General features: G+C 40.9%; 2 protein-coding genes across 2 annotated transcripts; both read right to left on the bottom strand.

Moving 5' to 3' along the window:
- Positions 1 to 5,773: 5,773 nt before the first annotated feature.
- On the bottom strand, positions 5,774 to 12,657 carry ddt (D-dopachrome tautomerase). Its single transcript, XM_063011709.1, has 3 exons — positions 12,488 to 12,657; positions 8,438 to 8,613; positions 5,774 to 6,123 (listed from the first exon to the last, which is right to left on the bottom strand). Exons 1-3 carry the CDS (start codon positions 12,593 to 12,595, stop codon positions 6,051 to 6,053), a joined length of 357 nt encoding a protein of 118 aa, XP_062867779.1. The 5' UTR covers positions 12,596 to 12,657; the 3' UTR covers positions 5,774 to 6,050.
- A 2,910-nt stretch (positions 12,658 to 15,567) lies between these two features.
- chchd10 (coiled-coil-helix-coiled-coil-helix domain containing 10) lies at positions 15,568 to 20,405 on the bottom strand. Its single transcript, XM_063011710.1, has 4 exons — positions 20,256 to 20,405; positions 18,977 to 19,202; positions 16,599 to 16,740; positions 15,568 to 15,736 (listed from the first exon to the last, which is right to left on the bottom strand). The coding sequence occupies exons 1-4, from the start codon at positions 20,294 to 20,296 to the stop codon at positions 15,717 to 15,719; spliced, it is 429 nt and encodes a 142-aa protein (XP_062867780.1). The 5' UTR covers positions 20,297 to 20,405; the 3' UTR covers positions 15,568 to 15,716.
- Positions 20,406 to 26,436: the final 6,031 nt, after the last annotated feature.

Here is a 26,436-nt window from a genome sequence, read left to right as displayed (position 1 = left end):
ACTGATGAAGGTCTTGAAGATGACCGACTCAAACAGCAGCAATAGATGAGCGATCGTCTCTGACTTTACGTCTACAAGGTGGATCAACTAGGTAGGAGTGTCTAATAGGCCGCTCAGGTGGCGCAGCGGTAAAAACACGCGCTGCAACCAGAGCTGGATTCCGGATACATGGTATCGAATCCAGCTCTGCCTTACCGGCTCGAGGCTGAGTGGCTACGTGAACAACGATTCACTGTCACTACAGTGCTGAGAATGTGGTGGTCCAGTGGGGGTCCTGACTCAGGAGTTATAAAATATCGTGTCCACTCACTGTCCACTCAATTAGACACTCCTACCTGGTTGGTCCAGCTGCATTTTGGTCCGCCTGCATTTTTTCACCTACACATTGATGAGTGTTGCACCACCTAGCGTTGCATGCGGAGAGACACACCCTAAGAGCATTGTGCAGGTGCCTCTAATCAGCCAGCAGAGGTCGTAACTGCACCATTCTGACAAAGAGAGACCCACTTCCGGCCCCTTGTCCCACCCCCCAACTGAACAACCGGCCAATCGTTGTTCATGTGGCCACTCAGCCTTCAGCCGGCAAGGCAGAGCTGAGATTTGATACAATATATTGGAAATCCCAGTCTGGTTGCAGCGTGTGTTTTTACCGCCCTAAGTGATGTTCCAGTTCACCACAGTCCACCTTAGAAGGGTGTCCCAATATTTTTGTACATTTACTCTCTAGTGTATTTGCTATAATTTGATAACTCCGGTGTGAATGGCACAAAAAGTCAATCCCATACATTACTTCTATGCTTCAAATAATTTGGAAAAGACTCTTCCCTATTCCACTATTCCACTGAGGTACACGAAGACATGGCTTGACGAGTTTGGTAGTTTGGTGTGTCACGAATCAAGCCTCTATGCTCCTGGAATTTATGTGCCACGTACCTCTCTCCAGGAGCGCATGCTGAACTGTTTTCAGTCTCAAGCCAACGCCCCTCATTATGATTGGTCCCCTGCTAATTATCCACAGCTGCACCTCGTTTAAGGTGTAGTGTTTGTGGCTCCTTCGGTGGGGTCTATTGTGGTTTGGTCTTGTCATGGTCTTGTCATGCTTAGTGTTAGTCTTATTCATGTCTTGTGTTAGTCTAAGATCATGTTTAGCCTTAGCTGAGGGTCTAGTATAGTTTAGTCAGGTTTCTTGTGTGTTTAGATTAACATTAGCTGTTAGTGCAGCGGGTGGCATGGTGGCTCGGTGGGTGGCATGGTGGCTCGGTGGGTAGCACTGTCGCCTCACAGCAAGAAGGTCCTGGGTTCGATCACCAGGCGGGGCTTAGGATGTGTGTTTGTGTCTGGTCTTGTTTGTGTTTTGTTATTGTTAAACGTTGGTAAATATCTCTGCATGTGTGTCCGCCCCCCTTATGTCACGTCCGTAGCCCTTTGTTACATGGTGTTAGAAACTGTTGCTGCCTACACAAAACCCATAAACTCACTGAACAACTTTGGGGTGCCTCTTATTATTGAGTTGAGTTTAAGACACACCCATTGCTTACAGGCAGTGCTGGATCGGTATGATGGGTAGGGCCCAACGGGCAAAAAATAATTGGAAGTTATTGTAGGATGTGTTCAACAACATCTCAGCTGGTCTATGGTCTAAACTTACAGACTTAGCAGCTCCAAAATAGACCATAACTTTAAGTAAACCCTGCTGTTGTTTATTTACCTATATGTAATTGTCCATTTATTTAACACCTATTAAGATTGATGGACATTTACTGTGATATTACTCTATTACAGGAGTAGATACAATTTCAAGCTGCCCATAATACAGGGAAGCACTGCAACCTGTCACATATCCAGCCCGTCTAGGCTTTAGAAGTTTAAGCTCTCATAGCGCTTTTCCACCAAAAGAACCATGGTTCTTGAACCGGTTCTGTTCAGGTTTCTTAGAACCTTGGTGTTCTGTAGAGAACCGACGCGCGTTTCCACCAGTTTTTGAGAACCAAGCCTGCGTCATCAACGGTGGGCGTTGCTTAACAAAGGTAAAGAGTAGTAATATCATGGCGGAGCGTGTAGATTATCTGTGGGGATTTGTGCTGTTGTTACAGATGTTCGTTTTTATGCAAAAAGCAGACGTAGACGTGTTTGTCGCAGTTGTTGTTTTCTTCAGTTCATTGATGTGAGAAGCGTTTTGCGCTTCGGTCTCACCGCGACTCTCGGCGCAAATAACCAACTTGCTCAGCGCTCGAATCGAGAGATAAAACACTAAAGTTCCACAACACGAACAAACATCTGTGTGAAATAACCATCAAATCTACTCTAGAATACAACATGTATCTGTGTTTAGCTGGATTTACTTCACATGTGGTGTTCATGCAGCTCGGGGTTCGAAATCTTCGAAGTCGAAAAAGCTTCACGTAAAAAATAAAGCGTAACGTGGCTGAATGTACTAAAAGTACGACATAGAAACACTACATTTCTCACCGTTATTACTGGTTATAAGTGCTCTGTACTGGTTATAAGAGCTCTGTATTGGTTATAAAAGCTATGTACTGGTTATAAATGCTCTGTACTGGTTATAAGAGCTCTGTACTGCCCAAATTCATCGGTCGTTGTTGTAGTACAACAAGACACGTTACGCTTTATTTTTCACGTTAAGCATTTTTCGTTCTGTCCGGGTCACTTTTAACACGTCATATCACACAATTCATCTTTTTTAAATGCTTTGAAAATATCACAAAATTTAATCAGGTGAACTTTAAAAGATAAAAATTCAGCGTCAAGCTCCATACGAGACACCAGCCCAGTGGTTTAGCAAAGCACCCAAACCTCGACACTGTGACACGCCCACCGATTATGTCAAGGTTCGTGCTGAAAAACCAAGTATTCTGTGGCCAGATTAGAACGTTAGTTCGCTGTCTGGAACCTCTTTTTTCGGTGGAAACATGCAAAGTTCGCGGACCAGAACCGGAACCGTTCCGCATCGGTGGAAAAGGGGTATCAGTCTCCAGTCAACACCTCTTTTGCTACAGCTGAAGCTCATCTGAGCTAAAAGGATCTAAGAAGGCAGCTGGGAAACAGTTTTTGGAGACTATTTGATATGACTTTGCTTTTGTCGGTTTGCTCCTTGCTCCTGTTATTTTGATTTGGATTATTTGATGCGACTCTGTTCTGTCTGTTTGGATTTGTTTAATTAGACTCTGTCCCGTCGGTTTGCCTTGCTTTTGCCTTGGTCTGTTAGCCTTAGCTCTGTTTAGCCCTGTTTATTCCTGTTAGCTCTACTCTCTATGTTGTTTGTTTTAGTCAGGTTCTTGTTTAGTTTAGGATCCATGTTTAGCTCTAGTTAGGTTGTATGTTTAGATTAACATTTAGTTTGGCCGCTCAAATGGCGCAGGGGAAAAAACACACGCTGGAACAAGAGCTGGGATCTCGAATACGTCGTATGGATACGATAAGATTGCTCCAACGCCAGTTCCCTGTAAATAGGTAATGTGTGCTGGCCTCATACGCCCACAGAAGACATGAAGGCCCAAGCAAATTAATGCTAATGAGGCACATATGACTTGTCAGTTAAAAGGAACCAACACATCAATCATCTGCGCCTCCATGCCCCTTTGCCAGCCAAAATGGCAATGTAGGAAGACACGACTCCAAAAATTGCTCACTGCTAAACTTTAATGTACCAGAAAAAATAAAATAGTAATTATGGGCGGCACAGAGGCTCGGTGGCTAGCACTGTCGCCTCACAGCAAGAAGGTCCTGGGTTCGAACCCCAGCCAGGGCGGTCCCAGTACTTTCTGTGTGGAGTTTGCATGTTCTCCCCGTGTCTGCGTGGGTTTCCTCCGGGAGCTCCGGTTTCCTCCCACAGTCCAAAAACATGCAGTCAGGTTAATGTGTGTGTGTCTGCCCTGCGATGGACTGGCGCCCTGTCCGGGGTGTAACATTTAGTTGGGCCACTCAGGTGGCGCAGCGGTAAAAACACACGCTGGAACCTGCCGGCTAGGCTGAGCAGCCACGTGAACAACGATTGGCCTGTTGTTCGGATATGGGTGGGACTAAGCCGGGTGGGGTCTCTCTCTCATGACTGGTGCAATTACGACCTCTGCTGGCTGCACAGAGATGAGAAAAGAGTGCTCTCAGGGAGCGTGGGTTAGTTTCGTTCTCCTCAATCAGAGCGGGGATCGGCATTGGTGGAGAGGAAGCATGACGCAATCGGGCAATTTGACATGCTAAAAGGGAGAAAAAGGGGAGAAAATGCATAAACAAAATATATTTAAAACTTCGCATTGTTCTTGTTTAGATGAGCATTTAGCTTTAGCATTAGCGATTAGCATTTAGCATAGGTCGTGTGTTTGTGTCTTGTTCCAACCTATCTTGTGTAATCCCTGTCGTGTCTTTTGGTTATCATTAAACTCCTTGTTAACATCTCTGCATGTGTGTCCACCCCCATGTCCGTCATAGTCTAGTGTTACAAACCCCACATCATGATGGTCCCTTCACCATGCTTCACACTTGGAATGAGGTTTTGATGTCGATGTGCTCTGCCTTTTTCCCTACCAGGTTTAATTTCAAGGCTTAGAGGGGTAAAAATTCCTGATCTATTTTTCTTTTCCAGTCTACTCTACACCACCATGTTGATAATAATCTCTCGGTTTATCAGCTCTTTCTGTCCTATCCACTGGGGGACACTTTAGTTTCCACATGTTCCAGCACGTCTCACAAACTCCTGAGCCCACACTAAGGATTCCTACCCTCAACTCTATAATGGAAAACAAATTCTTTGTGTTCCCACAGACTCAACATCAACCAGATTTGACTGGAACTTTTACTAAATATTCTTGCTCGACCAGATTTGTGTGGAGAGACTCCAGTGGCCTGCCCAGATCCCTGATTTTACTTATGGCCTAGTTTTTGAATTGGGTTTAAACAAGCTTAGGTCAGATTGATCTACTTTAAATCAGGTTTATCTACTTTTGGCAATATACACTGAGCCGAAGTCCATCTGTTTCTCTACATATTTAACCTCCTTTTACTCTGTTCTTCAGTGGTCAGGACCCTCACAGGACCACTACAGAGTAGGTATTATTTGGGTGGTGGATGATTCTCAGCATTGCAGTGACACTGACATGGTGGTGGTGTGTTAGTGTGTGTTGTGCTGGTATAAGTGGATAAGACACAGCAGCGCTGCTGGAGTTTTTAAACACCTCACTGTCCCTGCTGGACTGAGAATAGTCCACCAACCAAAAACATCCAACCAACAGTGCCCTGTGAGCAGTGTCCTGTGACCACTGATGAAGGTCTAGAAGATGACCGACTCAAACAGCAGCAGTAGATGAGCGATCGTCTCTGACTTTACATCTACAAGGTGGACCAACCCGGTAGGAGTGTCTAACAGAGTGGACAGTGAGTGGACACGGTATTTAAAAACTCCAGCAGCGCTGCTGTGTCTGATCCACTCATACCAGCACAACACACACTAACACACCACCACCATGTCAGTGTCACTGCAGTGCTGAGAATGATCCACCACCTAAATGATACCTGCTCTGTGGTGGTCCTGTGGAGGTACTGAGCATTGAAGAACAGGGTGAAAGCAGGCTAAAAATGTATGTAGAGAAACAGATAGACTACAGTCAGTAATTGTAGAACTACAAAGTGCTTCTATATGCACAATATCTGTGTAATACATACCTCAACATAATGCAAAATGAACCATTCCGAATGGCTTTGAAATTCTGTGAGTAGTTCTTCAACATACAGTGTGTACAAACAGGACCAAGACAAGATCTTAAAACTGGAATCTATTTTACTTGTAATTATAATCATTACTACATTCATTAGTGTTTCAGCAATTTAAAATCCCAAATGCACTGTACCAAAATGCCCACTTAATCCATTTGCCCTATGAGGACTTAATCAGATAAAAAAAGACATTTAAAAGGGTTGTAAAAAAGGGTTCAATCCCCAGATCAGATAACAAGCCATGATAACACTGTGCAGCATAAGGTGTGTCCTCAAACAGACGACTGGTGTAACAAAAGAATAGGTGGAAAGATGTGCAGGTCCTACAGAAAGCTCATCACTGTGCCTTTTTTTCCCACCTGCCACAGCTCCAGCGGGTAGAACCGAATCACAATGCTGTAGACACACACACAAAAAGATTACAGTCAGTTCTTTACATCTTTACCTTGTGAGCTTTGGGTCATTTCCTCCAATTTGTTAGACTCAAACCTAGTTTCCTGACACCCGGGAGCAGATTTCACTCTTAATTGCTCTTATAACCCTCCGATTTCATTGTTTCTGTAACACAATAGGCAGCAAAGCAGCCACAAAACATTATGGATCCTCCACCATGTTACAATGTAAGGTGCACTATAAATATAGATAACAAAACAGAGCTCTAGTTTGGTTTAATTGGCTTTTAATAACCGCCCATATCAAATACTACATAATTCTGCTTACTTTTAAAGCCCTTCATGGCCTCGCCCCATACTACCTTAGTATAGTTCTTCACCCTCTGGCACAGGCCTTCTAGCTGTTCTTCTAGCCGGTGTTTTAGTTCCTCAGTCCCCAAACTCTGGAACTCCCTTCCTCTCCCTTGACCTTATTATTATTATTTATTATGTGTCCTTATAACATTGGTTTGTCTGCAAGTTTTAGCAAAGATTAGTTGCTCTTTTTATGACTTTTCCTAAGCAATGCGGTCAATGGGGTCCTCCCTGGCATGTAGTACAGGATGAGTAGCAACTTCTTGATAACACCCTGAACTGCTGAAGCTGGAATGCCAAGGTCTTTTGACATAGTTTTGTACCATTTAGACTGCCTGTGTTAGGTGATCAAAGCATTTCTGGTATGCTCAGACAGTTCTTTTGTCTGTGCCATTGTGCATAACAAACAGAGAATTAACCTGGCCTTTTTAAGCATCAAAGCCACAATTTATAGGCTAAATATAGTCATGTGAGCACTGACAGGTGGGGACAGGTGAGTCTAATTTCTAATCACAGGTTAGTATTTAGATTCTGTGCTTTGTTTCAACTGAACTAGGGGTGTAATTAATCATGTCCTGGCAGGCATTGTTTTAATTTTGTGATTTTTGTGTCTTGTGCTGTTCTATATTAACCATTAAGCATAACATAAGAGTTATAAATTGGATATCCAAGCAGTTTCACTAAACACTAATGTTATCTAAATGCCAATAATGTTATCGCACATGATGTACAACCCCAAATCAGAAAAAGTTGGGACAGTATGGAAAATGCTAATAAAATAAAAATGCAGTGTTTCTTACATTTACTTTGACTTTTATTTGATTGCAGAATGGATGAACCTGAGATGTTTCATGTTTTATCTGCTCAACTTCATTTCATTTATTAACAAACATCCATTCCTGCATTTCAGTCCTGCAACACATTCCAAAAAAGTTGGGATGGGGGCAAATTAGGGCTAGTAATGAGGTGGAAAAAAACTAAACAATGATGCAATTATTATTATTATTTTTTTTTTTTCCCTTTTTGCACTTCCAATTGTTCAATTTGCATCGTGCTTCCTCTCTGTCTATGCCGGTTCCTGCCCTGACCGAGGAGATCGAAGCTAACCCATATCCCCTCCGAAACATGGGCAGCAGTCGGATGCATTTTTGCCACCCACACGTTGATGAGTGTGGCGCCACCTAGCGTTGCATGCGGAAAGACACACCCTAAGGGCACTCCTCCTCATCTCCGTGTAGGCGCCTCTAATCAGCCGGCAGAGGTCGTAATCGCATTCTGACATAGAGAGACCCACATCCGGTTCTTTGTCCCGCCCCCCAACTGAGCAACCGGCCAATCGTTGCTCATACAGCCACTCAGCCTCGAACCGGTGAGGCAGAGCTGGATTCAATACGATGTATCTGGAATCCGACTCTGGTTGCAGCGTGTCTTTTTAGTCTTTTAAGTGTGGTGAAAAGGAATAGCATAGCAACATTACACAGTGATAAATGCTTTACTGTCCCAACTTTTTTTGGAATGTGCTGCAGGTCTGGAATGCAGGAATGGATGTTTATTAATAAATGAAATATCTCAGGTTCATCCTGTCTGCAATCAAATAAAAGTCAAAGTAAATGTAAGAAACTCTGTGTTTTTTTTTATTATTTGCTTTTTTCATGCCGTCCCACCTTTTTCTGATTTGGGGTTGTACATGATTCATGTACAAAATTCATGGCAAAACACAATTTCAGTTTTAAATGAAGTGCACAGTGCATACAAGTAAATCTGTTTGGCCTTGAGAAGAGAATTAAGCCTGGGTCTTTGGTAGTTTCATCCCAATCACTTTAGTGCCACCTAGCTGCAGCAAAGCAGCCCATAAAATACAACTACATTATAATAAAATGTTCACTATGCATCTCCTGTTCATCTGATCATCTTGTCAACCTTAAATCAAACTTATTAATAATCACAATCAGTCTTCTACTGACCGGTCTTGGCTGAGCCCCAGCTCCTGGGTGAGGAACTGGGAGATTTTAGCACTGTGCTCCTTGTTTTTCTCCGCCGTGTCAGTCACAGCAATGGCAGAAACCGAGAGCATCACAGCGGGGGAACACGAGCCAGCAATGAGCATGGGCAAATCAGGCTTCACCACCACGTTCATCCTCTAAAATAGTCAATGACAAATACAGAAGCATCATATTAATGAGCTACAGTGTAAGCCTGGTGTCAGGCTTACCCCCTGTTAATTGGCTCCAGCTCCCCTCTTAAACCCCCTCAGATGAGGGACAGCTGGAGCCAATTAACAGGGGGGAACCAATCATAAAAGGGGTGTTGGCTCAAGACTGAGAGAGCTCCCAGAGAGAGGGGTGTGGCACATGGGAGCACAGGAGCTCCAGCAGGAGCACACAGAGGCTGGATTTGCGACACCTGGAATAATACTAGATCTTGATAACATTATTTACTTCATCAACGACACTGACACAGGTACTAGTGATGGGTCGGTCGCGGGATCCGGCTCTAAGAGCCGGCTCTTTAAAGTGAACGACGGGATCCGGCTCCTGATTGGGAGCCGATTCGTTTTTTTCCGTTTTTTTTCTGTCAAAGTCGCACGTGATTGGTCAAGATACGTGGTGGCGTTTGTGTGTTTACACTGAGTTTTTTAACAGGGCAGATCATAACAGAAAAGAGAAACAGGATCAACCCATCACAGATGAGCTGCTTGATTTTTCTGAATGCTAATCTTCACTAAATACTTACAAATACTGTCACCTGGATGCTGATTTTTCTTTTTGTTTTGCACATTTTCATTTATATTTTGTTGAGTGATGCTTCGTTGATGTTGTGTTGTTTCACTCTAGATGCTTGTTTATTTTGTTTTGTTTATTAAGATTTTAACGTCATGTTTTACACTCTTTGGTTACATTCATGACAGGAACGGTAGTTATTCATTACACAAGATTCATTAGTAGATTCATATCGAACACAGTCATGGACAATTTAGTATCTCCAATTTACCTCACTTGCATGTCTTTGGACTGTGGGAGGAAACCGGAGCACCCGGAGAAAACCCACACGGAAAGGACCCGGACCGCCCCACCTGAGGATCGAACATAGGACCTTCTTGCTGTGAGGCGACAGTGTTACCCACTTAGCCACCGTGCCGCCGCACTCTAGATGCAAATTTACAAATAATATACACAATCAGATCTTGTCTAATTGAGATGGGTCTTTGTTTTGGTATTTTATCATTTATTGTTGTAGCTAGGGCTGTCGCGGTGAAAGAATTTCCCCTTGCGATATTCAGCCTGTCTTAATATCGCGGTATGCGGTGATATCGCCATTTTTTTGGTTTTTGAAAATTACTTAATTTATCTGGATTTTAGAGCTATATAAACAAGCTTTATTGTTAGGCTATGATTGGGTATATTATTGCTTTATAATGACAAAGATGAGACAGCTTTAAGACCAATGAAATGCGTGTTTAATGTTAAATACAGAACAGAGCAGGGATGCGCGTCTTTTCTCTATTAAAAAAAGCTTTAAATTAAGCTTCTAGCCTAGGCTAGATATACACTGTGAAACGAAAAAAAAAGAGTTCAGGCTAAATATTCTAAATGCACATCTAATCAAAATATGGTAAAAAAAAATTTGAATTAATAATAAAGTCTGTAAGAGTTTAAACCTGCGTTATCATGCGCGCTAGAAGAACCAACATGTTCACCTGATGTGGTTTAGAGAGGATCTGAGTGGGGTAGTGATGTTCCCGACGTTACCGATGTTACACTAATACACGTGTACTGATCCTGCATGCGACTTTACAGAGCAAAGCAAATCTAGCCTGGTTATCGCGCCACTATTAACTATCTATTTAGTAGGTATAATTAACATAACAATATATACTACATTTTAAGTTATTATTCGTTTCAATACATTTTTATTCAACGAAAAAATTCATTTAAATCATTCCAGCAAGCCAGCAAGAGAATATTTGCAGGCTGCACTGCCATATTAACCGTCATTAAGTGTTTAAGTACGCCAAGGCTGTTTAAATATAGTCTAAATTACAAGTATTTTATTGAGTGTGAACTCAATTTGATCATTAATAAACTTGCCTATAATTCATGTTGCGATTGTTTACATTTTAAAACACAAAGCCTGAAACTCAGCAGCAACGGATGCAAACAGTTGGCAGGAAAATGTCGCTCTTAGCTCATTTTCATTATGAATTTATTTAACATTTATTACGCCCGAATGTAAGCGTAAAACAAGATGGACCCTGCAACAAAAAAACAAAAACAAAAAAAAGATTAGAAAGAAAGAAAGAAAAAACGTGAATATCGCGGTGATGCGGTTGCTTGGCATGCCCTGCGGTTGGCTGGTCTATACCGCGATATCTCAAAATTGCGGTTAGCGCGACAGCCCTAGTTGTAGCACACTGTTCCATGTTGAGTATATAAAAAAGGCATTTAAATAATAAACATTTGATACAATATTTTTTAACATTAGTAATTCATTTTACATGTAATTTGGTAATAAATTAATTTAAGCAACAAAAAAATCTAAGGAGCCACTTGAGAGCCGAAAGAGCCGGCTCTTTTTAGTGAGCCGAGCCAAAAGAACCGGCTCTCTAAAAAGAGCCGAAATTCCCATCACTAACAGGTACATTCCTGAAACTGTAGATAATACCAAACCTTATATATCGTATATTCTTCTTATTCTTACATAACTGTATATAAAATATGAATTTAAAAATTAGGAACCATAAGAAATATACAATACATAATAATAAAGCATTATTATGATGTAACAACATTTTAACAACTAAAGCATACAGCTTTTTTCATTCTCTATCAAGTCAAGAGTTTTTATCTTTTTACTTACTGAAAGCACTTTACATTCTGCTTTAAAATTAGTTTTAATTGGGCTATAGAGCAGACTCTTCTGTGGGTGATTTTTAAAAGACCACAACTTATATCTTCAATCCCAGATCAGTCATTTTAACACCTGTGGTTGGTCCAGAGGTTCGAATACTTTTCTCAACAGGAACTTATGATGATAAATCAATTGATGGACACATCATTAAAACCACCTCCTTGTTTCTACACTCACTGTTCATTTTATCAGCTCCACTTACCATATAGAAGCACTTTTAAGTTCCACAATTACTGACTGTAGTCCATAAATTCCTCTACATGCTTTGTTAGCCCACAGGACCACCACAGAGCAGGTATTATTTGGGGGGTGGATCATTCTCAGCACTGCACTGACACTGACATGGTGGTGGTGTGTTAGTGTGTGTTGTGCTGGTATGAGTGGATAAGACACAGCAATGCTGCTGGAGTTTTTAAACACCTCACTGTCACTGCTGGACTGAGAATAGTCCACCAACCAAAAACATCCAGCCAACAGCGCCCCGTGGGCAGCGTCCTGTGACCACTGATGAAGGTCTAGAAGATGACCGACTCAAACAGCAGCAGTAGATGAGCGATCGTCTCTGACTTTACATCTACAAGGTGGACCAACTAGATAGGAGTGTCTAACAGAGTGGACAGTGAGTGGACACGGTATTTAAAAACTCCAGGAGCACTGCTGTGTCTGATCCACTCATACCAGCACAACACACACTAACACACCACCACCATGTCAGTGTCACTACAGTGCTGAGAATGATCCACCACCTAAATAATACCTGCTCTGTGGTGGTCCTGTGGGCTAACAAAGCATGTAGAGAAACAGATTGACTACAGTCAGTAATTGTAGAACTACAAAGTGCTTCTATATGGTAAGTGGAGCTGAGAAAATGGACACAGTGCAGAATGTATGTTAACACTACAAGGTCAGCTCTGCTCCATTAAGAAATGATGTCCAGTTATAGCACGTATAAAAACGTATTCTTTATTCTGTTTTGCGAAGTCGGTTTAAACTTTGTTAGTTGCTCTATTAACTTCACCGTTTATAACGCGTATTTTAACGTTAATACAGCTACAGCTATTTCAGATTTATTCGCTCATTTTAGCAACATTAGCTACAATACTCACGTCCTCTGGTTTTCCAAGAGCAGCCGCTGTGGTGGAGCACAGCTTTTTCAGAAATTCTTCAGAGAATTTACTTGCAGGTAAATTCGTTTCTAAATCAATAAACGGCATCTTTATTCTTTATTATACTCCGTCTGGTTAAACTGTAACTTCTGCTTCAATTCTGCATTATACACTACAGCGCCGAAAAGAATCCGCCCCAGTTTCTGATTGGCTGAAACGCAAAGATGCTTGTTCGTTTCCAGCTGTGATTGGTCAGACTAGTTGAGGCCAGTTCTGCATTTTATTACTGTTTGCTTAATTTCAAGCAGGACACGAAGGCAGACAGGGACGAGTTTAATACACACTACATGATCAAAAGTGTGTGGACACCTGATCTAACTGGACATCTAATTCCAAAATAATTATCAGTTTGTGGTTGTAACAGCCTTCACTTGTTCGCAAGGCTTTCCACAAGATTTGGAAGTGTGTCTGTGGGAAGATGTTCCATTTACCAAAAGCACATTTATAACGTGAGGTGTTGGAGAGGATTCGACATTTGAATTCATCCAAAAGATGTTAAATGCTTCTCAAACCAGTTTTAGTGGACATGAGCACAACCAGTGGCATAACTAGGGGCTCATGTATATATAAATTAAATTAAATATTATAAAATTTTTAATCTAACTTTTTATTTGGCTGTTTGTGCCACATACATGTGTGTCTCTGTGGTAATTAACTGTATTTCAGATGAATTAGGATGTAAAGCGCATGAACTGTCCGATGATAAACTACTTTTAGCGGTTTTCACTATTTTTACGTGTTGATGAAAAGATGAATGAAATCACGCAAGCTTTGTAACGAGTATTTCCATTGGCTGCTAGAGCTGTCCATCAAAACCGTGTAGCTCCGCCTCCTCCTCCGGTAAAAAGTGAAACTCTGTGTGATGTTTCATCTCTACAGTTTATTCAGGTTATTCTATCACATGGTTATAAACATGATTTATATTTGTGATGTTTGTAGTTGTTTAAAAACACATTCGTATCTGATATTTATATGGACTAAGCGTTTACATGGACTGTTTTAATTAACACTTTTTTTATATACCTACAGTCAATTACTTATAGATAATGTTTGCTAACTTGACTGTTTCAGGTATTTATAGGTGTTTAAATGGTAATGTAGAACAGTATTTCTTAGTATTCTTTCTGCACAAACACAGTATTAAAGGGTTTTCTTAATAGATCTATGAAATAATCATATCTGTGTTTTGATGCTTTATTGATGCCTTATTTTAGATCAAAACATTATGGTTGGTGCACCTGTTTTCAGTGTCGGGGTTATAAACAGGAAAAGATCCTCACTTTTGTCAGATAATGTGCTTTCTACAATGAATTTAGATTTAATAATTTTATCATATTTTATGAATGTTTTATTGGTAAACACGTTCTTGCAATAACAATGTGCATAACTGTTCAAATTTTGCTTAATTATTAGTTTGCGATTAATTGAGATGAATACATATATATTAGGGCTGTCACACGATTAAAAATTTTAATCGAGATTAATCGAGATTCATTTTGTTCTTTAATCGCGATTAATCTCGATTAAAATTTTAATCGTGTGACAGCCCTAATATATATATACATATATATACAGTGGGGCAAAAAAGTAAGCTCCTTCGTTGCCCGAGCGGTGTGTTTGGGATCATTGTCATGCTGGAAGACCCAGCCACGTTCCATCTTCAATGCTCTCACTGATGGAAGGAGGTTTTGGCTTAAAATCTCACGATACATGGCCCCGTTCATTCTTCCCTTAACACGGATCAGTCGTCCTGTCCCCTTTGCAGAAAAACAGCCCCAAAGCATGATGTTTCCACCCCCATGCTTCACAGTAGGTATGGTGTTCTTGGGTTCTTCTTCTTCCTCCAAACACAACAAGTTGAGTTTTTACCAAAAAGTTCCATTTTGGTTTCATCTGACCACATGATATTCTCCCAATCCTCTTCTGGATCATCCATATGCTCTCTGGCAAACTTCAGACGGGCCTGGATATGTACTGGCTTAAGCAGGGGGACACGCCTGGCACTGCAGGATTTGAGTCCCTCTCGGCGTAGTGTGTTACTGATGGTAGCCTTTGTTACTTTGGTCCCAGCTCTCTGCAGGTCATCCCTCAGGTCCCTCCGTGTAGTTCTGGGATTTTTGCTCACCGTTCTCATGATCATTTTGACCCCACGGGATGAGATCTTGACCCCAAGGGAGATTATCAATGGTCTTGTATGTCTTCCATTTTCTTACAATTGCTCCCACAGTTGATTTATTCACACCAACCTGCTTGCCTATTGTAGATTAACTCTTCCCAGCCTGGTGCAGGTCTACAATTTTCTTCCTGGTGTCCTTCGACAGCTCTTTGGTCTTGGCCATGGTTGAGTTTGGAGTCTGACTGTTTGAGGCTGTGGACAAGTGTATTTTATACAGATAACGAGGTCAAACAGGTGCCATTAATACAGGTAACGAGTGGAGGACAGAAGAGCTTCTTAAAGAAGAAGTTACAGGTCTGTGAGAGCCAGAAATCTTGCTTGTTTGTTATTGACCAAATACTTATTTTCCACCATAATTTACGAATAAATTCTTTAAAAATCCTACAATGTGATTTCCTGGATTTTTTTTTTCTCATTTTGTCTCTCATAGTTGAAGTGTACCTATGATGAAAATTACAGACCTCTCTCATCTTTCTAAGTAGGAGAACTTACACAATCAGTGGCTGACTAAATACTTTTTGACCCCACTGTATATATATATATATATTTAACTTTTTTAACTTAGTTGGTACATTTTTTACCCTGTATGTAGAAGTGTGCTGTTTTTGCCACATGGGGCTTTAACAAGTTTTTTGTCAAGTGTCCACTGTGTTGACAATACAGTGTATCATTTACCAGTTAGCTGGATAAGAAAAAGCAGTATTTCAGTGCAGTAACTCATAGTCCCAACTGATCTACAGTTAACAGTGAGTGTATAAAAGCACAACTAGAAGTCAAGGTCAAAGGAATTTAATGGTAGACTTTATGTCGGCAGTAGATTAAACATTACAAAAAGAGACGTGAAAACAATAAATAGCAGCTTTTTATTTCACTTTCTCACAGCCAACAATGAAAAAGAAAACAAATCAACTAAATACAGGTCAACTGCTGGTGAAATCTGAATGTACTGGACCAAGAAAATAATTATGTTTAGTGTCTTCGGTCAAATGCTCCTCACACCAGAGATGACACACCTAGAAAGAAAGAAAATTAAAAGGTTATTTCAACTGCAAATACAACACATTTTATAATTAAGCTAAAATACATAAATATGATATGGCCAAAAGTATGTGGACACCTCTCCTAATTAATTACAGAGATCAGGTCTTTCAGCCACATCCAGTGCTAACAGACGCATTAGATCTTTTAGCATTACTGAGATCACTAAATAGGCACTATTTAGCACTTTGTAGTTCTACAATTACTGTGTCCACTCACTGTCCACTCTGTTAGACACTCCTACCTAGTTGGTCCACTTTGTAGATGTAAAGTCAGAGACGATCGCTCATCTATTGCTGCTGTTTGAGTTGATCATCTTCTATACCTTCATCAGTGGTCACAGGATGCTGCCCACAGGGCGCTGTTGGCTGGATATTTTTGGTTGGTGGACTATTCTCAGTCCAGCAGTGACGGTGAGGTGTTTAAAAACTCCATCAGCATTGCTGTGTCTGATCCACTCATACCAGCACAACACACACTAACACACCACCACCATGTCAATGTCACTGCAGCACTGAGAATGATCCACCACCCAAATAATACCTGTTCTGTAGTGGTCCTGGGAGGGTCCTGACCATTGAAGAACAGCATGAAAGGGGGCTAACAAAGCATGCAAAGAAATAGATGGACTACAGTCAGTAATTGTAGAACTACAAAGTGTTCCTATATGGTAAGTGGAGCTGATAAAATGGACAGTGAGGGTAGAAACAAGGAGGTGTTATGTATGGCTGATCGGTGTATATGGCCCTGTAAGTCCTCCAGGAGGCACAACAAACAACAACCAATCGTTACACGTTATAATACAATACAGACATAAAGTCAAATGAATGTTTGTACCATGTGAGAACTTGCACTGTTTAAGAGCCTCGTTGAAGCCTTCGCACAAGGTGAGGTCTGTCTGCGTGGTGGCGCAGTCAAGGAACTGCCTCACCTCGAAAAGACATGGGCCAGCCTGAGAGGGAGCAGCACGGGAAGGTTCCTACACACAAAAAAAAGAGAAAGAAGACAAAGTGAGATATTACATTTAATACATTCAGCTGAAATATTCGAAATACTGTTTGTCGCTGGTTCAAGTCTCACCGCTGCCAGGTTGCTGCTGTTGGGCCCTTGAGCAAGGCCCTTAACCCTCAATTGCTCAGATTGTATACTACAACTGTACTGTAAGTCGCTTTTTGGACAAAGGCATCTGCTAAAATGCTGAAAATGTAAATGTAAATAACTTCGTACAACTCTCTCACTCTGAACAGGCAGATGTTCAGACTCCTCAACTCAGTACTGTAACAATTTCCTCCGGAAATGTTTCTGCTGCCACACACTGAACTGTATTGACTATGTTAGACTGTTTTTACCTGTTTATTCAAATATTGAAAAAGTCTTTTTGTATTTTTGCACCTTATTTACTTCTTAGGCACCTTATAATTGCCAATTTTACTGTTTATTGAAATATTGAAAAGTCTTTTTGTATTTTTGCACCTTATTTACTTTTTAGGCTCCATTGCCAATTTTACGCTGCTAATGTACAACATGTCACTACCTCATGAACCACTGTACCATCTATTCACCATCATGTACTAACACTTGTCTTTAGTCCTGTCTTCTAATTACTTGTTTAGATTAGGAATAATTAGGAATATCTTTTGTAGTTATTTATTATAGGATTTTTTATTTATTTATTGTTGTACTTACACTGTTTTGTATTTACACTGTTTTGTCTTGCACTTTTTGTACCGTGTTACACCGTGATCCTAGAGGAACGCTGTTTCGTTTCAATATGTACTTGTATGTAATGTAGCTGAAATGACAATAAAACCTCTCTGACTCTGACTCTGTATTTCCACAGGGGGGAGCCAAGTTTGAGTGCATGTCGGATCCAGCCATAATGATGCTTTGTATAAAAACTTTGTGCCCTTGTTTAAGAATGTCCTTGATCTTATATTTTATTTTCAATCATTTTAATTGTATTTAACTATAATTTTTCTTTTTAAATAAAAATAATAATGATAAAATTGTATCAGTATTTGATACATTGAACACTTTCAGGTCCTTGCAAGTAGCATTTTTTCCTTAGAAAAGTGCAAATCTAGTTTTATTTGTGTCTGATAATTTATATCATATAATTATAACTGATATTTATATTCACGTCTTTACTTAAATCTGTAATCTGGTGTAATCTGCTAAGTGGGTAGCGCTGTCGCCTCACAGCAAGAAGGTCCTGGGTTCGATCCCCCAGGTCCGGGGCGGTCCGGGTCCTTTCTGTGTGGAGTTCGCATGTTCTCCCCATGTCCATGTGGGTTTCCTCCGGGTGCTCCAGTTTCCTCCCACAGCCCAAAGACATGCAAGAGAGGTGAATTGGAGATACAAAATTGTCCACGACTGTGTTCGATATACCTCGTGAACTGATGAATCTTGTGTGTCATGAATGTAACCAAAGTGTAAAACATGACGTTAAAATCCTAACAAACAAACAAACAAACAACTTAAATCTGTATGTGTTGGCTTGGATGATTTCCCTTAAAAGATTTAAGTTTGTATAACATGGGATTTCGCAGTTGCGTAAGGTAAACCTAATTAATTACTGACTTACTGATCCGAGTCTATTCTAGTCCTTCATCATGGCTCCTGATTTGGAAAAGCAAAGTGTTACTTTTTTTGTACTAAAGCTCCAGAATTTTTTTAAGCTGCCCATATGATTGTGTTGCTTAGTTAACACAGTTAATCAAGAATAGCGTAACACTGCCTAAGAAGTGGATTTAGCCCATCTGTTGCTCCTTACGCTTTAACACCACTATGTAACCCATTTATCAATTAGAATGAAACTTATAGGTCCCCACTGACCAGAACTACACTGCCAATAACAAAGTAATAACATGGTTGTTATAAACACCTCAATATCAATGCTGCGAGGAGAACAGTGATTCAACCAATTATATAAATCTAATGTGATCAGAATGTGTCCAGTGATAAAAGAAAACAGCTCTGATCTCTAACTGTACACCTGCAACAAGTGCTAACAGGCTATGTGTTCCTAATGAAGAGGCCAGTAAAGCTGCATTTGATACACACTTATCAGTACAACACACACTACCATGTCATTACCATCATCTGGCCATTGGCAGTCCTAATTTTACAGAGCAGCATACAGATGTATTAATAAAGTGCTTAGAGAGTGTATAATAAATGAATGTGTGTGTGTGTGTGTGTGTGTGTGGACTCACCTGATATGCAGGAGCTGGTCTTGGTGGCTCTGAGGTGCTAGAGCTGCCCCCACTGAAAGCTCCGGTGAGGGCACCACCCACCACGTGGCCAACCGCTGAACCCACAGCCACACCTGCAGCTGTGGTCGCCATCTGAGCCATGAGACCTGGCTGTTTGGGCTGGACAGTGGCCACGGCTGCTGGTGGAGGAGCAGCTGGAGCTGGCGCGTACGAGTGCGTTGGAGCACTATGAAAGAAATGTATGAATAAAATACAAAATATTTTGTTAACATATACATTTTATTTCCCTTTCTCCCTAATTGTTTACAGCTTTGTTTACTGCTGCTTGCACTACCCCTGCCCTGACCAAGAAGAGCTCCCTTTGGCACACGTACAGTTAGTCGCCAGCCGCTTTGCTTGACTTTTTAGGAGCATAGACTTACACTAAGTTCCCCAACCTCTCATGCAAGTGCCTAAAACTGCCAGAAGAGGTCCTACTTGAAGCAGCAATTATGAATTCTCACGACCTCCCTCCCTCCCTCAGGCCCAGCCAAGGGTCTGATGGATGCCCGGCTAGGTCGATAGCACAGCTAAGATTCAAACTTGAGATCTCAGCGGTGGTGGACTAGTACATTAAACCACCCGTATGCCCATTTTTGGTAAATTTGTTTAATTAAAAAAACCCTAACACATTTTAAATGAGGGGAAAAAAGTTTATACTTTTTAATACACAATTAGTGTTTACTAAATTTTTATTTGATACTATTGTTGCCCTTCAAATCAACCAATTAGATTAAAACACAAGTATTAAAAAGCAAGGACCCATTTGTAATGGAGCTACATATAATCACTGTTAATACAACTTGTATAAAATGTTAAAGAGTTATTAAAATTGCTTAAAATGTATTAACATAATACATACAGTATATACATATTTCCTAAATATTTTACTTATAATTTAAAGAGGTTCTCTATACTAATCCATTATACAATTATTTACACAGCTTTTAATATTATTAATGGAATTTTAGATGTAAAATGAATAAAAATTAAGTAATTATATAATATTATACGCACCCATATTCCGTTTAACCCCGCCCTTTGCGCCTTAATTAACCAGTCAAGCGTTTTAATAGGGCGAAAGGCAGCAAGCAGCGAAGTCTAGCCAATCCTAGCGAAGGGCGGTGACACAAATAGCCAATCCCGTTAAAATAAAGGTTTTGCAAACCTACTGCGTTCAACTGAGTTAGTTCGCACCCGTATTAGGTAAATAAATTACTAGTAAAAGTTTTAGCTTCACCTTGCTGGTGCTGAAGAACGACTGCGACTTCCTCTCGCCATGTTCTGACTTTAGTTTAATGTAAGCTTTTATTTAAACAGCTTTGACCAACTGTACAGCTCTGTCCTTCAGAGCAACACCAAGACTGAACTGACCTGACAGCCGGTACACGTGATAATGACCTTGTGTAGGCTTTGTATACAGCGCATGCGCAGACAGGTTCTGAATTCTTCTCCTTAAACAAGTTCTAGAAACTGGAGTCGATTCCAGAAACTAGAGTCGACTCTATGCAGGCATGCGCTGAGATCACTGAATCGGATCACAAGTTTAGATTCTCGAGTCTCAACATTGGAAATGATTCTTTTCGGCTCGATTTTGATTTGATTTTCGATTTATCTGTCGTTTCATGAAATCAGTATTTATCAAACAGTAATTTTAACCTAGTACTATGTACAAATGTTACATTTTAACAACTAATAAAGTGTGTTATTATCTGCCCTCACATAAGACAGCAACATGATGCTCGATGCTTTAGTGTTATAAATAAAATAACATACTCCAAAGTGTGGCCTATAAATGTATGTTATAAATTGATTAAAATAACATTTTTTAATTAAATAACATTTAATATACTTCTTTTTACTGTTTTAAATGAAGAAAATGAGCTGCTGGAGTCTAACTTGGAATCGACTCCTTAAATACCTCAACTCCTTGAATCAAAATAAGAGTCGACTCCAAAGTTCCTGGAACTGACTAGTAGGTTTGTCTTGGGACTGGGCACTTGTACCCTCTGGTGGAGTGGTAACTAGTAACTGCATATACTGGACTTTTAATTGTGAAAGATATGAATAGCATAGAATAGCAATAGACCTGGACTGCTCCATCTGGGAATCAAACCCAGGACCTTCTTGCTGGACCTTGTGTCCTCCCACATTTCTCTGGTTTCCTCCAACAGTCCAAAGACATGCAAGTTAGGTGAACTGGAGACTGGACAAATTGCCCATGATGGTGTTTAACATTAAACTTGATCAAAAGCTCAGCGGTTAAGGTACTGGACTAGTAACCATGAGGTTACTGGTTCAATTACTGACTGTAGTCCATCTGTTTCTCTGTATACCATTCTAGCCAGGACCCTGGTCAGGACCCCCACAGGACCACCACAGAGCAAGTTTTATTTGGGTGGTGGGTCATTCTCCGCACTGCAGTGACACTGACCTGGTGCTGGTGTGTTAGTGTGTGTTGTGCTGGTATGAGTGGATCAGACACAGCAGCGCTCCAGGATTTTTTTAAACACCGTGTCCACTCACTGTCCATTCTATTAGACACTCTTACCTAGTTGGTCCACCTTGTAGATGTAAAGTCAGAGACGATCGCACATCTATTGCTGCTGTTTGAGTTGGTCATCTTCTAAACCTTCATCAGTGGTCACAGGACGCTGCCCACGGGACGCTGGATATTTTTGGTTGGTGGACTATTCTCAGTCCAGTAGGGACAGTGAGGTGTTAAAAACTCCATCAGCACTCATACCAGCACAACACACACTAACACACCAGCACCATGTCAGTGTAAGTGCAGTGCTGAGAATGATCCACCACCTAAATAATACCTGCTCTGTGGGGGTCCTGACCATTGAAGAACAGCATGAAAGGGGGCTAACAAAGCATGCAGAGAAACAGATGGACTACAATCAGTAATTGTAGAACTACAAAGTGCTTCTACAGGTCCTTCTCAAAAAATTAGCATATTGTGATAAAGTTCATTATTTTCTATAATGTAATGATAAAAATTAAACTTTCATATATTTTAGATTCATTGCACACCAACTGAAATATTTCAGGTCTTTTATTGTTTTAATACTGATGATTTTGGCATACAGCTCATGAAAACCCAAAATTCCTATCTCAAAAAATTAGCATATTTCATCCGACCAATAAAAGAAAAATGTTTTTAATACAAAAAAAGTCAACCTTCAAATAATTATGTTCAGTTATGCACTCAATACTTGGTCGGGAATCCTTTTGCAGAAATGACTGCTTCAATGCGGCGTGGCATGGAGGCAATCAGCCTGTGGCACTGCTGAGGTGTTATGGAGGCCCAGGATGCTTCGATAGCGGCCTTAAGCTCATCCAGAGTGTTGGGTCTTGTGTCTCTCAACTTTCTCTTCACAATATCCCACAGATTCTCTATGGGGTTCAGGTCAGGAGAGTTGGCAGGCCAATTGAGCACAGTAATACCATGGTCAGTAAACCATTCACCAGTGGTTTTGGCACTGTGAGCAGGTGCCAGGTCGTGCTGAAAAATGAAATCTTCATCTCCATAAAGCTTTTCAGCAGATGGAAGCATGAAGTGCTCCAAAATCTCCTGATAGCTAGCTGCATTGACCCTGCCCTTGATAAAACACAGTGGACCAACACCAGCAGCTGACATGGCACCCCAGACCATCACTGACTGTGGGTACTTGACACTGGACTTCAGGCATTTTGGCATTTCCTTCTCCCCAGTCTTCCTCCAGACTCTGGCACCTTGATTTCCGAAAACAGTACTTTGGACCACTGAGCAACAGTCCAGTGCTGCTTCTCTGTAGCCCAGGTCAGGCGCTTCTGCCGCTGTTTCTGGTTCAAAAGTGGCTTGACCTGGGGAATGCGGCACCTGTAGCCCATTTCCTGCACACGCCTGTGCACGGTGGCTCTGGATGTTTCTACTCCAGACTCAGTCCACTGCTTCCGCAGGTCCCCCAAGGTCTGGAATCGGCCCTTCTCCACAATCTTCCTCAGGGTCCGGTCACCTCTTCTCGTTGTGCAGCGTTTTCTGCCACACTTTTTCCTTCCCACAGACTTCCCACTGAGGTGCCTTGATACAGCACTCTGGGAACAGCCTATTCGTTCAGAAATTTCTTTCTGTGACTTACCCTCTTGCTTGAGGGTGTCAATGATGGCCTTCTGGACAGCAGTCAGGTCGGCAGTCTTACCCATGATTGCAGTTTTGAGTAATGAACCAGGCTGGGAGTTTTTAAAAGCCTCAGGAATCTTTTGCAGGTGTTTAATTCGTTGATTCAGATGATTAGGTTAATAGCTCGTTTAGAGAACCTTTTCATGATATGCTAATTTTTTGAGATAGGAATTTTGGGTTTTCATGAGCTGTATGCCAAAATCATCAGTATTAAAACAATAAAAGACCTGAAATATTTCAGTTGGTGTGCAATGAATCTAAAATATATGAAAGTTTAATTTTTATCATTACATTATGGAAAATAATGAACTTTATCACAATATGCTAATTTTTTGAGAAGGACCTGTATATGATCGGTGGATAATAGTGTATAATAAATAAACAGCAGTAATAAAAGCAGGTGAAGTAGTCAGATTTTTTACTTTTATTCTCATGTTAATACAATAAATATACAAAACTCAAACTACTCAACATGCGATTGCAGAGGGAGACAAGAGTGCATTTGTACAGTACGATGAAATTATTTAGAACCGACAGGCAACCACTCGTCTTTATTTTTTACAAAATATACAAATATCCCTAGGGTTTGCTCGATAGAACGCATCACCTCCTCCTCAGTGTTTCAACTACTAGTGTCATTAGATTTAAAACTTAAAAGCCACAATTCAACAATGCAACACACACACGCACGCTCATGTCATACATAAAGTGCTGTAAAACAAAGCTCATCCTCTTTCTAACTGGCTCACTGTATATTTGTTCCACTCAAAGACTTACATTACTCAAAACACATTTAGAAACCACCTCTTTGTTTCTACACACTGTCCATTGTATCAGCTCCACTTACCATATAGGAGCACTTTGTTGTTCTACAATTACTGACCGTAGTCCATCTGCTTCTCTGCATGCTCTGTTAGCCCCCTTTCATGCTGTTCTTCAATAGTCAGGACTCTCCACAGGACCATCACAAAGCAGGTATTATTTAGGTGGTGGATCATTCTCAGTTTGTTGAGTTTTGAAACACCTCACTGTCACTGCTGGACTGAGAACAGTCCACCAACCAAAAACATCCAGCCAGCTCCACCCCATGGGCAGCGTCCTGTGACCATTGATGAAGGTCTAGAAGATGACCAACTCAAACAGCAGCAATAGATGAGCGATCGTCTCCGACTTTACATTTACAAGGTGGACCGACTAGGTATGAGTGGACAGTGAGTGGACACGGTATTTAAAAACTCCAGCAGCATTGCTGTGTATGATCCACTCATACCAGCACAACACACACTAACACACCACCAGCATGTCAGTGTCTCTGCAGTGCTGAGAATCATCCACCACCTAAATAATACCTGCTCTGTGGTGGTCCAATGGGGGTCTTGACCATTGAAGAACAGGGTGAAAGCAGGCTAAAAGGGTATGTAGAGAAACATATGGACTACAGTCAGTAATTGTAGAACTACAAAGTGCTTCTATATGATAAGTGGAGCTGATAAAATGGACAGTGAGTGTAGAAACAAGATGGTAGTTTTAACATTATGGCATGTAAACTCGCATCCTGCAGGTGAAAAGATGCAATCGGCTACTGCGCATGTGTCGGAGGGGGCGTGTGACAGTCTCGTTCTCCCCAATCGAAGCGGGGGTCAGCTCCAGCAGAAAGGAAGCATGACACAATTGGGTAAGAATTGGACACTACATTCCCTTTCTCCGCAGTATTTCTATAAATAAGACACACTGCAAGGTTTTCAGACTGTACTCGCCTGCTCCAGGTCTCACTCCAGCATCTCTATTGGTAAAAGTGTGTTAGAATTTTCTACAGTGATGTAAAAGACTAATACCAATTTACTGAGTGTGTTTAGTTTAGCAGTGATAGCAGCGTAGGGTGGTGCAAATAGTAATTACATTACTATTAAATTAATGCAGCAATTACTTTTGATATGGTGTTTTTTCAATATATTTATATATTTTGTTTATGCATTTTCTCCCTTTTTAGCACGTCCAATTGCCCGATTGCGTCACGCTTCCTCTCCACCAATGCCGATCCCCGCTCTGATTGAGGAGAACGAAGCTAACCCACTCCCCCTCCGACACGTGGGCAGCAGCCGTATGCATCTTAGGTCGTAATTACATTAGTTATGAGAGAGAGTCCCCATCCGGCTTAATCCCACCCCTATCTGACCAACAGGCCGATCGTTGTTCATGTGGCCGCTCAGCCCAGATACGATGTATTCGAGATCCCAGCTCTGGTTCCAGCGTGTGCTTTTACCGCTGCGCCACCCGAGCGGCTCGATAGGATTGTTAAATAATATTGTCCTATTAATGAAGAAAAATAATTTTCTCCCCTTTTTCTCCCTTTTAGTGCGTCAAATTGCCCGATTGTGTCATGCTTCCTCTTCACCAATGCCGATCCCCGCTCTGATCGAGGAGAACGAAGCTAACTCACGCCCCCTCCGACACGTGGGCAGCAACCGTATGCATCTTAGTTATGAGAGAGAGACCCTATCCGGCTTAATCTCACCCCTATCTGAACAACAGGCCAATCGTTGTTCATGTGGCCACTCAGCCCAGATACGATGTATTCGAGATCTCAGGTCTGGTTCCAGCGTGTGTTTTTACCGCGGCTCGATATGATTGTTAAATAATATTGTCCTATTAATGAATAAGAATCTATCTGAACTGTTTTGCTCACGGTCTGTAAAATAATGTATTATTTGATGTAAAATCTTTTAGTGTAACAAATATAAAATAACAAGGATGATAAAGAAATGAGGGTCACTTCTTTTTAGCAATAGCTAATCTAAAAAAAAAAAAAAAACCTATACAACATATAAACAGAATAAAAAAGAAGAAAAACAGTTGGATGTAGTTTCAATAGGGAGTATTCATGTTGTATGCACTGATGCTTCACAGAAGTGTTTGTGTGTGCTAATGTCAGGGTATCTTAGTTAGGACTCAATACTGAAAAGTGGTCTGACACACTTGCAAACAAAGCATGTAAAGCAATCTCAATACACTTACAAGCCATAACCGTTAGTCGTTTCATGATCTTTCTTTAACAAGGCTACACAGTTTCAATTTTGAGATAATTCTTTCATAGAAATAATAATAAAAAAATAAAAAAAAACTTAAAACTACACATTTTTCAAATAATTCTTGGTGGAATTGATATCGGAAACGTTCAATTAAAAAAGATCTACGTTCAAACTGCTGAGTTTACGTTCACACTGCAGATAAAAGCACATATGGTAAGCTCCAA

The sequence above is a fragment of the Trichomycterus rosablanca genome, chromosome 16, assembly GCF_030014385.1.
Source record: "Trichomycterus rosablanca isolate fTriRos1 chromosome 16, fTriRos1.hap1, whole genome shotgun sequence".
Classification (NCBI taxonomy): domain Eukaryota; kingdom Metazoa; phylum Chordata; class Actinopteri; order Siluriformes; family Trichomycteridae; genus Trichomycterus; species Trichomycterus rosablanca.
This window is presented reverse-complemented; position numbering and strand designations above follow the sequence as displayed.